Source organism: Tiliqua scincoides, chromosome 5 (assembly GCF_035046505.1).
Source record: "Tiliqua scincoides isolate rTilSci1 chromosome 5, rTilSci1.hap2, whole genome shotgun sequence".
NCBI lineage: Eukaryota > Metazoa > Chordata > Lepidosauria > Squamata > Scincidae > Tiliqua > Tiliqua scincoides.
This window is the reverse complement of record NC_089825.1, coordinates 117,177,466-117,192,456: the sequence shown is the minus strand read 5'-3', so window position 1 is coordinate 117,192,456 and position 14,991 is coordinate 117,177,466. Positions and strand designations below refer to the sequence as shown.

The 14,991-nt window shown below is 46.5% G+C and overlaps 1 protein-coding gene across 1 annotated transcript; it reads left to right on the top strand.

Annotated features, from left to right (window-relative positions):
- The first annotated feature begins 3,954 nt into the window (after positions 1-3,954).
- MFAP4 (microfibril associated protein 4) lies at positions 3,955-14,537 on the top strand. Its single transcript, XM_066628486.1, has 6 exons — positions 3,955-4,093; positions 8,638-8,722; positions 9,697-9,860; positions 11,937-12,033; positions 12,702-12,884; positions 13,670-14,537. Exons 1-6 carry the CDS (start codon positions 4,088-4,090, stop codon positions 13,915-13,917), a joined length of 783 nt encoding a protein of 260 aa, XP_066484583.1. The 5' UTR covers positions 3,955-4,087; the 3' UTR covers positions 13,918-14,537.
- The last annotated feature ends 454 nt before the right edge of the window (positions 14,538-14,991 follow it).

Here is a 14,991-nt window from a genome sequence, read left to right as displayed (position 1 = left end):
GCTTGTGTTGCCCTGACTTTGGTAGCTGGCTATGTAAGTTTGCTGATTGCTGGATTTTCCTTGTTTGTAGTTATTGCATTAACAGAATGGAAGGAATAATTGCATTTAATGTATTAGAAGGCATTCCCCCCTCCCCAGTCCCTTCCAAAGGCAAACTTGGGACAGTGATTTACCTTGAGAAGCAAGTATTAGAAAACGGACACACCCTGGTACTTAGGGGCAATTGGAGGGAATGGCATAGTCATTTTTAAAAAGATGGAATCCCATTGGGCAGCTTTTTGAGAGGAAGATGGTTGTGCCAGAGATTATCTGGCACAACAAATGATGGTTGTGCCAGAGATTATCAACATGTCAGCTTCTATGGGCTTGCCAATGCCTGCTGATTAAATCTTGTTAACGGCAGTGGATTGATCCATGTATGGTGTCTCTGTTTTCGGGCTTTGTTCTTTTATCCTTCCATCTTTCTTTGCACAACAGTTTCTCCTGACCACACCTCCTGATCCCCGTGTGCGTGCATGCCTGGCATCCAACACCTTCCATATCTGATTCATTAATCAAACCTGGCAGGCTCTTCCCTACAAAACCCTATGCCAGAACTAATTTGCTACCGTCTTTCAGGTGTCACCAAGCTGTCACGTAGGATGCCATTACTGTCAATACTGATTCAGGAGTATAGGTGGAAAGGGTTGGGGGAATCATTTGGGGGAGAGGGAGGGAAATGACAAACGGTAGGGGAACTGAAAGGCATTGGCAGTGCCAGTGGCATACCTAGGGTATTTGACGTTCAGGGTGAGCTGCTCCAAAACATCGGTAGACTGGACCTCCACCTAGAGATTCTGCCTGTGGAGGCCAGATCTACTGGCCATTCAGTGGTGCATTTGACAGCCCAGATGGATTTTTCACCTGGGGTGGACTACTCCCTGTCCTGCCCTTAGGACACTGGATGCTGCTTACCCTGGTAGCTGCTGGTAGTCACTTTTTCTTTTAAGCAAGAAGTCCCCTTTTTCAATTGCTACCAGTAACTCTACCTTTCCTGGGGAATCACTCGCCCTGATCACGCAGAACAGAAATGGGGATGGACTCCTAAAAGCAGAGCTTCCTGCTCTGCCAATGGCATGCACACCTCTAATTCTCATTAAGAAAAAAAAGTTTTTGGATTAAGCAAATGAGATATATACATTGTCATATCCCATGGAGGTGAAAAAAGGAAGAACTGTGGATTTGGCTACAAACACCTCCACTTGAGAATGCCTTTTTAAGGACAATTCTTTGCCGTTCCGGCCATGAAGAAGGGGGTATTTTCTAAGGCGGAAACAGTTGCTGCAAGAGCTGCTAATTCATGTTAGTTATGCAACCGCAATGTTATATCTCACTCCGGCCACCTCAAGCACAGAGACAAGATAAGGATCTTTGCAAGAAATAAATGTCTCACCATGGAAGAAACTTTGGAAAGATACAAAGTGGGATCCCACCAGCTGGGCTGTTTTCCAGTTTCCAACATTGAACTGAAATGGATACAAAGCATGAATCACGGGATTGGGCAGCAAGCAAAGAAAATACGACAATGACTCTCCTATGGAGAGAAGGTGCCTGATTTTCCTGGACCCTGTGAGGCTTGACAATCTCTCCCTTCATTTGTTTCTCTCTCTTGTTCCGTTTGAGAGTTGAATGGAAATACAGAAGGAGCGCCAGGTTCCTGGGAACTGACTGGTGGGCGGGGAGTTTGTTGACAGGGCATTCTTGGTACAGGGGCCTAAGGCAGACCTGGCCCAAATTGACCTGGTGTCTGACATGCTGCCCACATTTTTTGCCATTCCCACTTTTTAAAAAATGGTGCACGTCAGTGGATGATCTCCAAGCTCCCCTCCCACCATGAATCAACACTGCTGCCTCCTCTAGCCCTCGAGACATCCACTTCTTCAAAGCAGGCTGGGCAGATGAGGCAGGAGAAATGATGGTGAGAAAGGGACAGCCATTGTGTCTGCTCCCCTGCTTTTCAGCTGCCTCCTATTTCCTCCTCCAGCCCTGCTGCACTGATGGCTGATTTGCTTGCGGCCTTGGAGCTGGAAGGGAAAGTTGGTTGCTGTTGCTCTTTTCCTCTTCATTGTGACTCTGCTTTCAGGAGAAGCAAGAAGGAAGAAAATTGGAGTGGTGATAGGGTAGAGCAGACTCTCCAAAGTGCAGGGTTCCCAATCTCCCTGATCAAAAAAGGACAGCTAGGCTGATAGGGTTGGGGGCGATCAGGCTCTCCAGGACTTTACGCAGAAGAGAAGAAGGCAGCTTTGCATCATGACGTATAAGCAAGAACTGAATCCCGACTCAGTGCTTCTTTATTTACAGATGGTCTTAGAGCGTTTACCTCCCTCCCCTATATCCTCCCTCCTTCTTGTTCCTCTTCCTCCCCTTTCCCTTCCTGTATGGCTCCTTTAACATAAATGCATAAGTCTCCCATCTGAGGAAGGACTGCTGCTCCAAGAATAAGGCAAGTTGCTGGGGAGAACTGAATAGCATGGGGCACACTGGCTGAGGAAGCCAGCCTTGAGCCAACTTGAGAGACCCAGCCAGCTGGTGACAACTCACTCTGAGAAGCCAAAACCACATGATTATAATCAGAGGGGAACATTTAAGCCCCCGTAGCCTGTGCCAGGAAGCCCCGCAGCTCCAATTTCCAACTTGCCAACCCATCCCTGCACTAGATCTGGTGTGGGATAATAGTTAGGAATGTGAGCTATGAGCTAGAAGAGCCCCTCCCCCATCACATCTCTTTTCCATCATAAATTTACTGCATGAGTATTCAGGGGATAATCTATAAAGAAGAGAGATAGAGGGGGAAACACATTAAACCCTATACAATATGCAAAGTTTGGGAGCAAATGAAGGCATAAGTCCTGGCTCCCAATTTCTGCTGCATTTATGTCACTAAGGCTGCAGTCCTAACCTCTTTAAGTCCCACTGAATGCAATAGAACTTACTTCTGAGTAGACCTGGTTAGGATTGTGCCCTACGTTCACACTTTTCCATGAAAACCAGAAAGCCTGACTTTTAGAGGTCATGCTGTAAAAACCAGAAAACCTGAGAGTCTTGGCTTTCAGGCCACCTCACCTCTTTTCCTTTACTGACGCCAAGCTTCACAGAGGAATCAACTTTCCCTGCTCTAACCATTAAGTCACACTCCTCTTCCAGAAAATAGAGGAGTCAAGGCCAGTCCTGATCACCCACTTGGTAAAAGAGGTGGTGGCCTCAAGCCCCTTTTCAAAGATCCAGATTCCTCGGCATCTAGATGTACACCACTGTACTCCTAGACCAGTGATTTTCAACCTTTTTCAGCTTATGGCACACTGACAAGGCACTCAAATTGTCAAGGTACACCATCAGGTTTTTGACAATTGACAAGGCACACCATGCTGTCAGTGGGGGGCTCATATCCCAATTGGCCCTACTAATAAATGATCTTCCCCCAAATTCCTGTGGCACACCTGTGGACCACTCGCGGCACACTAGTGTGCCACGGCACAGTGGTTGAAAATGGCTGCCCTAGACCATACTCCTCCTCTCGCAACATTCAAGAGAACTGGCTCCTGTAATTCCTGGCTTGAGAATCCACCAGAGTCCTGGTTCCCAGGAATTTCCAAAATTTGAAATGAGCAGTCCCCTCCTGCACACTCACAAATACAGAAAGCCTCTTGCACGTGCATGCAAAGGTTGACTAATAACAGCACGTTCATGCCAAGAGTCCTGGAAAGCATCTAAAATCTTGGCTTGTTCGGTGTTTTTCTCCCTTCTCCCCAACTTTCATTTCCTGTCTCATTGTTATTTTACACATCCCACCCACCAACTCCCCCCCCCCTCGCCTACTTTCTATGCTATAAATCCAGGATTTACACATTGTCTGCTGATCCCTGGCCTTGGGGGTATTGGTGGGCAGGCGGTGGGGGTGGGAGGGGTAGACCGACAACCTGGGCTGCTGCATGCCAGACCCAGCAAGGAAGAAGGGCCGTGTGTGGGAGAAAAACACTTCTAGAGAAAAAAAAAGTCCAGTGCTATAAATAGTCAATCAAGACCTGCAACTGAGGAACTGTAGGACAACATGAAGGTAATGTAGTCATTGGAGGAAAGGGGTGGCCGGGAAGGGGATTCTTTGTTGGTGGAGGGAACGCTGACTCTGACTCTCTCTCTCTCTCTAGGATTTTGTAGCATATCTCCCACTCCCAGGGGATATCAGTTACTTTTAAGTCATGATCTATCAAACTACAGGCTCTTGTTTTATCAATCAGTGGATCCATCAGCCACAAGACTACATGTTCCAGCCATGTCTTGATTACTAATTTGCACTTGATGTTTAAGCTGTGAAGTGTTTGATCTAGTGTGTGTGGCTAGAGGATAATGATGGTTTTGTCCTTCCAACTGGGCTAAGAGGCGCATTTCAGCTGGTGATTCATACTGAGCAGAGGGAGAGCAGTTTTCCCTGTTCAACCCAGTATTGTGTTCCTCCCAGTTCCTTCCGTGCTGGTGTGTTGCTCTTGTTTCTTTTTAGCTGATGAACTCTTTGGGGAGAGGGAAGCATTTTCTCCTTCCTTTTGCTATGCAAACCATTTTGAAAACTTTGTTGACAGGTGGTATATAAATATCAATCAGTATCCTTAATTCTGTGTTCATAGTGTCCTGCAAATTAGCAGTTAGGGGGCGAACCTGAATGAGGCTGCAATCCTATGCACATTTACTAGTCCCATGGGACTTGTTTTTGAGTAGACATGCAGAGGCTTGCACTGTGAAACAATGAAGGGAGAGGAGCATAATAAAGGCGAGAGGGAAGGCACGAAAGAAGGGAGAGCTGCAAAAGGATAAATGTGTGCAAAGGCCGTGTCACATAAAAGACCTTTTCAGACATATGGTGTGTATATAGAGAGCGGGAATCCCTACTTCTGTCTGCCTGTGTTCATTTGACTGTCTGTCTGGAGTGTACACCTGTTTGATATATACACCTCCTGTTTCACATTTACATGTTTAGGTGCATTCTGCCATCTGTGCGCACATTGCACTCAGAGAGTGTGTGAGCATAGAATGGTGAGCCTGTAGGATCTTTACAGACACGCAGAGATGTATGAACACGCAGAGATCTGGAGCTGGGATGGTGGGCACAATTTCACTTCTCTTTGAAGTGCTCACTGAATGTCTGATAAGGGCAACTGTTAAATTCAGTTGTGGGTACTGTATTTTGAGAGGGGCTGGAGTTGCCAGGTTGCCAGCTGGTGTGCTTGAAGAATTGCTGGCAATAATCTGAAACAGATTCTCCCTATTACTAGGTGCTGTTGGGAGGGAGTCATTTGGGGGTACAGTGTGGTGAGGAATAGGCACTCTGCACATGCTAAGGGCCACTTTTGATTTTGGTGACAAATTTCTGCACAAGTTCCAGGGAAGAATCCATTCATTGCAAATGAATTTCTCTCTCTCTCTCTCTCTCTCTCTCGCTCGCTCGCTCGCTCTAGCTTCTACTATTTCAGCATTGCATCAAAAGTATTGTGGGCTGTGCTGAACCCACAGAAACAAAGATAAACCTATTGTGCCCATATCTAATTGACCTTATCCGTTTTAAACGTTGCAAGCAAGCAAGGTTTCATATTTCACTGCATTCTTCATCTGGTACCTCTTTATTTGTTTCTCCAGACTTACAGAGATTAGAAGCAGTTCACCAAAACAAATAATAAGACTGAAGTCAAATTCTTTCTGACCTAAAGTGTTCATGTGCAAAGGAGCTCTGACATGCCCATTTTAGGCTTTGGTCTGCACTGTAGAGGGAGGCCTGTTTCAGACAAAAAGCTGGCATGGCAGCGAGTTAAATGTCTCTCTAGTCAGACGCTCTTGCTGGAGGTCAGGCTGCAGGCCAAAACGTAGGCTTGTTGTCCAAGGAAAATAGTGGAATAGACATATTAATTTCCATTTAAAGCAGTGGTTTTTTGCAGTCTTTGTTCCCGGGAAAAGCTTGGCTCCTCAGAAAAGTTCCTGAACAAGGAAAGCTCTCAGAAATGTCCCAAACAGGCAAAAAAAAAAAAAAAAAAACCTAGCTATGATGCACAGTGATGGAAAGCTTCTCTGAAAGACGGGGAACTTCAAGGGGCTTTTGGTTGTGCTCTGAGGCTCTGCAGGTGGGCAGGGCTGCTGAGACCTGGCGTTGGACCTGGGGCAAGATGCCTGACTGGGCCCCCTTTCTCAAATTTTCCTACAATCCAGATGTTACAGCACTTTTTTTCAAAACAAGTTTTTAATTAACCGTTTAAACTTAGCATGAGCAAGGCTGAGATTGAATTCCCCAAATTTATTTTTGTTTTGTAATAAATTTGTTTTGTACTGTATAGACTCGGGCAGCAGAGAGGTAGATGGGGGCATGGGGGGAGGCGGGGGGCATTCCAGGGTAGGGGAATAGGGTGGGGAGGAGGCGTGGCAGGGGGTGGGGCAGGAGGGGTGGGACCGGCACAGCTCAACTCCACAGGACCCGCAGGGCACAGTGCAGCCCAACACGGGACTCTTCAGTTCTGCACTGGCTAAAGAGCCGCAGCAGAATCGAGTAGCCTTTCTCCTGAGGAGGCGATGGTGGCTGCTCAGGGTGTGCAGGATTCCACGGTAGTCATTTTGGCACCATGGCAGCCCCACACTCCAGGCAGCTCAGGATCGATCTGTTAGACTGCCTTCTTGTTCAGGAACTGTTGGGGGAGGCAGCAATGGAGGACCTGCTTGGCTTCTGAGGAGACTGCCCGACAAGCAAGCCTTGCAGTTCAGTTCCTTTTAGTTCCTTTTAGGCCCAAATCCTAACCAAATTTCCAGCACTGGCATTGCTGTGCTGCATCCTGACATACAGAGGCTTGGGCTCTTGGTCACACTCTTTTTCTTGAATACATGAACAGGCCATTGACACTTCTCTTCTCCCCCTCCTCACCCCTCCCCTCCCACATGCACATTTCCCCCAATCTCATAATCACAGTTCACACCTCTCTTACTGCCCCTTTCCTGGCTCATCCCCACCTTCCAAAGTCCAGAATCTGTTGCTTTGTATTCTCTCTCTCTTCCCCCCACCCCATCTGGTTCTTGCACTTGTTTCAGTCACACTTCCTCCCTGCCCTTCACGCCACATTTCTCCAGTATGTGCTGTCTGACCTCCCTTTGCCAACACTTTCTGGCCCTTCTGATAACAATTTGCTCACCCTACTTCAAAACATTCTTCCTCCTTTCCAGAAACCACCTACCCTTCCTTCTCCAAGCTTCTTGTGAATTTCTTTAATTGTCATGTAATGATCTAATTGTATTAGTTATATCAGTTACATTAATTGTAACATAATTTAATGCAATTAAAAACTAGTAGTGTGCCTTGACAACTTTAGTGCCTTGTCAATGTGCCATGAGCTGAAAAAGGTTGAAAATAGCTGGATTAGAGAATAAAACACTAGATAATTTTTCTAAGTGGGTGGAAGGAATTGGGGAAGGATGGGCTGAGGGGAAATAGCCCAGGAGAGGTAAGAAAAACACTTTTAAAATTTTACTTCTTTTACTCGCATCTCCATAGGCTGCCTGATCTCCACTGGGTCTACATCAGCTCTTTTGCTGGTGTAAATCCAAGGAGACTCCTGTAAGCTAGTCCAGGCTGGGGAGGGGGAATAAGATCTCAGCATATGCAGCTACTACTATTCTCCCCTTCCCACCCCTTCCTGCCCCCTGCACAGCCCGCTTCCCAGATGGATCTGCTTTGATCCTTCCCTAAACTGTCCCTGCTGCTGACTTTCCTGCTCCAGTGAACTTTCCTGCTGCCGGCATGGGGCTTACTTGTAACCAAGGCATTGGTAGTGACCTGTGGAACGACAGAGCAGCTGCGGTGCCAACAGTTCTGGTTTTGCAGTGGCAGATCATGAAATCTGGCAGCCTAAAGCCAGAATCAGATTGGGTCTTTAGGCCATCACTTAGGAAGCAGACTGATAGGGTTACCTGCCGCTCCACCTCCTTCTGTTCATTAGATATGAAAAAAGAAAAACGGAATAGAGACGAAGAATAATTGTGGAGGAGCAAAGAGTAATGAGTGAGAATATTCCAACACTCTAGCCTACCACTCTCATCTCCTTCACATTTGCCCGTTCTCCCTTTCCTGTTCAAATCCAGGGAGCAAGAGGAAAAGGGGCAGAAGCTGGCATGCTGCCTGCTGAGAAGTATGTCTTGGGCAGTGGTGGACCTGGGATGGGGCAGAGAGAGAAAAAGCCCCAGGCCCATGGTTGCTGCTCCCCCACCTCCACCTGCCACCCCATTTTTCGGGCAAGCAAAGTCCAGCGTGGCGCTCGGCAGTGCGCGAGAAGCCTTCTGAAGCTTCCCATGCAATCTTAAGCAATACTTCCTGTTTCTTTCAGGAAACTGAAAGTATTGTTTAAAATTGAGCAAGAAGCCTCAGAAGGCTTTTCAAGGGGTGGTGAGTATCGCGTGAGGCTCCGTGAGTACCCCGGGTGATGGGATGGGTGGCACGATGCGGGGGGGGCAGCATGTCATAGACCTGCGCCCCAGGGCACAATGGAGCCAGGTCTGGTACTGGTCTTGGGTCGACCTTGCTTTTTATGCCTATTACGCTCTAAATGTTATCACGGTCTTTCTTTCTGGTTCTACCAGGCCTCTCTGATCCTGCCAGGGACACTGGTCCTCCTTCTCCTGCTCCAGTTGCCCTCTTCACATGGTCAAGCCATCAATGAGCAAGGTAAGCATCGCTCATTCGGCTTTTCTTAGGCTCCTTGTGTTGACCATCTGTAGCACTGTGCTACCCCAATGTTTCCTTTGCCAACTTGCTTCCACCATTCCCCGCCTCCCAGACCCTGGACGGGAAAGGGAAGAGGCAAGCAGAACAGAAGGGGAAGTGCAAAGGAGAGTTGTGGGAGCTAGCCTACCACTCTCCTCCTCTTCACGCTTCTACTCCATTGCACCTCTTCCAAATCAGGGAAGATCATTACTTGCAAAGGGGCAGTATCTGATGTGTCACCTCAGATGCCAGGTAGTCTTGGCCAGTCCTGGGAAGCCCATTCATATACATTCCTTTGTGTGAAACTGCACTAAGTGTACTGTTCTTTGGGAACTAACACCCCAAAAAAGTCACCTATCACTATAGCTGTGCAAAATGAGATTACTTTCTTAATAGCTTTTTCCATACCTGATAGCTAGACAGACACGAAGAGCTAGAAAATGCTTGCTTAAATGAACTTGGGGACCCCTTGATTTGGGGGGGGGGGTTGGATGCATCGCCAGAGTTTATGATGGGGGAAAGACAGTACAGATTACTGGGGTCTGGAGGACCAGAAGTGGGACTAGGGTCCAACTATCTGCATATGTTTTTGTCTTATGTGAAGATATTTAGCTAGCCTGCCTTTGCTGAATTCCCCCCCCCCAACTGGGGCACAAGAGTGGGCAGGAATGACTGGACAATTGAAATTGCCTTGGGGCTGCCAGCAACTTGCTGCTCTTTCTTTGGCAGGATGGATATCTCATTCAAAAACAAGGTTCCCTTCTAACAATTAGCTCCAATAAAGGAAACATGACCATCTCCAGTGATTAACCTGAGATCCCCCTAACAAAGGAATGGCCAGTCAGAAGCCATAACAATGTGATTCAGCATTAGCTGAAATGTAAACTATTTGTCACTGGTGGGCTCTAAACTTATTTCTTCCTCTCTTGGGGTAGCCCAGCAGCAAGAGCAGTGCAGGGAAGATTCTTTCCCGTTAGACTGTGAAGATATTTACGACCAAGGCTCCGAGACAGATGGCGTGTACCTCATTTACCCCGCGGGTCCCAACATCCCCGTACCCGTGTACTGCGATATGACCACAGACGATGGAAAATGGACGGTAATCAGGGCAATGGGTTTTGGGTGCCTCCGTCCCAGTGCGTCCATAAGGAACACAGGGCTGTGTTCATTCGATTGAGAGCGTTCACCTATTTCAGCACTCACATCACTGTGGCAGTGGAAGGCATCAGAGTGGAACAAGTTCACGTGGGATTCATGCAAGCATCACCCTCATTCCTCCTGGCTGTCGTCCCACTGCTTGTCCTTTGGATCAAGGTTTTATATAATTCTGTGGGAGGATTTGCTCTGTCACACCCAGGCCCCTGAGTGCCCCAGTGCAGTCCTATGCAATTTCAGCATGAATTACTAATCAATTGTTGTAAACCTGCACATGTAGTGTTGGGAAGGGAAAACCAGTGCCAACAGAATGTTTGTGAAAGCTACAAAGAGAAACAGGGAGGGTGCTCAGGTGGCATTCGTGGCACGAAGCACATTTCCTGAGAGGCTGCTGTACCAGCTGCAGTCTCTTCTGAATAGGTTTGCTGCATGTATTCATGCCCTGATAGTATCCAAGTTACGTTCATACAATGAAATGTATGTTGGGTTCCTTGGAGAACAATTCAGAAACGTCAAGTTGGTTCAAAATGTGGCAGCCGTACTGTTAAATTGGGTTTACTAATTCTGATAGTGTTAGGTTTTCAAACTGGTTCCTGGTCTATTTCTGGCAACAATACTGTTATCTGCTCACGCCCCTCTTCTCCCTGTGGTAAAAACTGCAGTCATGGAGGTTTCCTCCAGGTAAGAGAACGATTGTTCCTTTACCTGGGAGTAAATTTCAACTACCTAAATGGGTCTGCTTGGACCTTGCCTGATAAACCTTCACTGCCTGAATGAATCTACTTGGACCTGCACCACGAATTGCTGGCAGAAGTCTTGAGTGGACCTGAGAAGGTGGACCGAGGACAGGAAGGGGGATAGGATGCCACCAGCCCTGCTGCCAATACTGCCCCCTTCCTGATCTCAGCACCCCCTCCCCATACTAGTCCCTGCTCCTCACCCTCCCCATTCCACCCCCCATCCCCCTCACTGAGTTACCTTGGCTTTTCCTGGGATCACTGGTGCAGGTCTGCTTGCTTCTCCATGGAATGGTGCATCACCTTTTGCGACTACCATAAAGCATGAATTCCTGTGGTGCATGCCCATAGTACTGGGCCCTAAGATTATTATTAGTAGTAGTAAGATACCTTCTACATTTTAGACCTTTAACATGTTTTAACCCCTCTATGTCCTTTCTGGACAACTGATTAGCATCGCCTCAAAGCCTGACTGTCCTGTGCTCATTCATAAAGTACTCTTACAACAAAACAAAGAGCTGTCTTTGACCCATACAGCTCTAAGTATCATGGAAGCAGAATATTTGCAGAACCATGATCTCACTGAAAAATCCACTCCCCCTTCAGATTAAGTTTAATGGGTGGGTGGGAAGATGGATTTTTCTATGGTGACACCTTCTTTCTGCAATACTCTCCTCTCCTAGAGACACCTTTAAGCCAGTCTTTTATTTATTTATTTATTTTATTTATAGAATTTATATCCTGCCTTTCTATCCAATGTATGTATGTATATAAGATATTTAAAAACAATTTAAAAAACAATTCTTTGGGACTCTTGTCCTTTTGAAGCCAGGTAGAGTTTTATTCACCAGTACTTTTAGTGTCAGACTTGATTGACCAGTTCTTTTATTGGTGCCATTGTAGCAGTTCTAGATAATTCGTTGGCTGAGAAAAACAAAACAAAAATATTGTCTGATCTTTTTATTGCATTTTATTATTTGCTTTCATAATTGATTTGCCGCCCCCCCCCCCCCGGGGAAGGTTTTATAACAGAAAGGGAAGATGAAAATGCCTAAGTAAAGTGAATAATAACATAAAATTATTTGAGGAATACTAGATGGGAAGGAAAAGGGAGGGTATGCATTTCTAAGGGTTCACCATACTCACCTGGTATTGCTGAGGAGAGATGCTTTGGAATTCATGATGAATGAAGGAGCACCACTTGGAATGCCCACTCCATTAATGAGAAATTAATGTTGCCATCCATGTTTTTTCTCCCCACTCTTTTCCATCATGTTCTCCAGGTTTTCCAGAAGCGCTTCAATGGTACAATCAGTTTCCTGCGGGGCTGGAACGACTACAAAGTTGGCTTTGGCAGAGCAGATGGCGAATATTGGCTGGGTACATAGAAATGGGTGTAGGAAACAAGCTCTTCTCTTGTGAACATGGAAAGTTGCTATATGGAGTCAGACCACTGATCTACCTACTTCCGTATTATTGACACTAGCAAAGGCTTTCCAAAGGCTTCAAAGAGGACATTTCCTTTGCCTTACCTGGAGAAGCCAGGGATTGAACCTTCTTGATTCAATTAAGAATGATTCAGGGATTGAAGATTCAGGGATTGAGTCTTCTGTATGCAAAGCATGTGCTCCATCTTTGAGCCAAGATCCCTCTCCTTACCTCTGTCGGCCAAGAATCCTGTGCGAAAGAGCCTTGTGTTTTCTCTTCCCATGCTTTTCCTGGCCTGTCTCCTTCTCCTGTCCCAGTTCTTCACAGTTTTGACCCAGACATCTTTCTTTGCCAGAACCTTCTGGAACACCATCTGTTGGGGTTTCTCTTCCAAGCAGCTAACACATGTTCCTGGGCCCAGACAATTCCAGCTTTAAGCGTGTGTTTGTATTTATAATGAGTCTGGGCCAAGATGAATAACCAAGGGCCCCCTTGCTTTGGACACTGCCTGTCCAGCACTTTTCTGTCTGCAAGCTTTGGATCAGACAGTCCATAGATCCCAAGGTGCAGGTGGGCTGGGGTTTTGCAGAATGGCTGCTGAATGCTTTCCCTTAATCCAGGTCTTCAAAATATCCACCTCCTGACTCTGAAGCAGAAGTACGAACTACGGGTGGACTTGGAGGATTTTGAGAATACCACCGCATTTGCGAGTTATGCAGACTTCTCACTCTCCCCAAATGCCATCAGTGCAGAGGAGGATGGCTACACCCTGCATGTATCTGGCTTTACAGATGGGGGAGCAGGTAAGGTGACTGGTTCCTAGTCTTACTCCGTTTCCTTCCCAGGGTTAGGTGGAGTGTTGCCTCCAAACATTTGCTCTAATCCCAAATGGCTCCTTCGGCTTTCAGTTATCTCCAACCCTCCATTCCTACCCCCAGTTCTTAGAGAACTCAGAACATCGCATTTACATAACCCACTGGCTCCCACTCTCCTTTTGGTGGTGGTTTCCTAGATATTTCATATGAGAGTTGGCTCTACAACAGCATGGTGATAATATTCACAGCTACTGTGTTTTAAAGGCTTGTGCATAGATGGTGGTGTTAGGGAATTAGCTTGTTTTCTTCAAGCATTCCAAGCAAGCATGCAGGATGCAGGCCATGAGGCTAAAATTTGAGCTGTCACCAATGTAGCAGACATGTTTGACCCCAGCACACTATGAAGAATACACAACACATTCTGCAAAGGTGTGTGCACACCAGTTATGATTCCTGAATATGGCTGGTTTACTCAGCCTTTCATCCCTTTTGTTTGCACTCCCCTCTTCAGTCTCTTTGGAGAAAGTCAAGACTTCATGAGAGAGATGCTAACATTCCATAATGTTACGGAACATGAGCTAGCGTTTGAAATACAAATCAAAAGTTGCTATAGTCAGAGGAAAGCATCTATCAGGGATTGGTCAGGACATCTAGATGCCACTGGAACTCCTCTCAAGTGGGCAACCAACAACATGGGCTTATTTCACCCAAATGCAGAAACATTGGCAGAATCCATTTCACCTCTTGTGATTTCTCTGTGTGCTCTCAACCAGGTGATTCATTGACCTACCACAGTGGGCAGAAGTTCTCAACTTTTGACCGTGACCAGGACCTTTATGTGCAGAACTGTGCAGCGCTGTCTTCAGGCGCCTGGTGGTTTAAGAGCTGTCACTTCTCCAATCTCAATGGCTTCTACCTTGGTGGAGCCCATCTCTCCTATGCCAGTGGCATTAACTGGGCCCAGTGGAAAGGCTTCTACTACTCCCTTAAGAGAAGTGAGATGAAGATTCGTCGTGTCTGAGGCAGCAGGTGGGCACTACCCAGCCACCCCTCTCCCACCATGGAAGATGGATGCCCACTTAATTTTTTTTTTATGTTGTGGAGAGGGTTGGGGTATCTTGGATTGATTGAACTGGGATTGAGATTGATGGAACTAATGTATACACTACTAGCACATTTAAAACAGATTCACACCTATTTAATTGTCATGACTACAAACCAAGGAATCTGAGAATTTCTTAACTAAGAATTGTTACTGGTCTTAGAAAACGACAATTCCCAGAATTCTGGGGACAAATTTAAGGCTGTTAAACCAGTATGAAACATATGCGATAAATATGCCCACATTTGCTTGGGGTAAGAGCCATCTTCCTTTGATTTGGGGCTAGGGGTGAGAGGGTCCAGCAGAGCTGGTGGGACTAGATGGCCAAGGACATCATGGGTTCAGATTGAAGATTGAGGATAGCATTTGTTGGGACAAATTTGTCGGATTGGGGTAAAGGGCATGGGATGAAGATTCCAACTAAAAGTCCAAAAATGGCCATCATTCTCTTTGTTTCCCCCTCATCATCCCCCTTGTTTTTCCATTGAAATAAAAACACTGTTCTTTGAAACTGGAACAATGGAAAGCACAATACATCTATAACGGGGAAACTCTTTATGTTTATCTGTTTCATCCTTACTGGTCAAAGCCACTTCCCCCTTGATCCAATCCAATTACTGAATCTTTCAGACATGAGCTTGTGTTTTGACATCTGGCTAGGCAGGTCTAAATCTTACAATGAAGGTAGAGGAGAAGGAGGATGGTGGAAGGCTCCCCCCTCACCCTCCAGCTCTTTTATGGGTCCTGCCAAGAGGCTTGTTTTGACTTGAGTTTGTTCACATCTGGATTTTGACCTCTGCAGTTAAGTCTACAAGTCACCTGAGGCTAAAGCTCTGTCATGGCAGAGTTCCAGGGAAACCCAGTGTACTCTCTCTGTGTTTCAACACAGCACACCAAAAATTATCAAGGCAATGGAGGGACTGTAGGGGGAGAGACCTACCACAGGGAAGGTTTGGGTACCTAGCCTGTAGGCACAGTGAAAGAAAAACATCC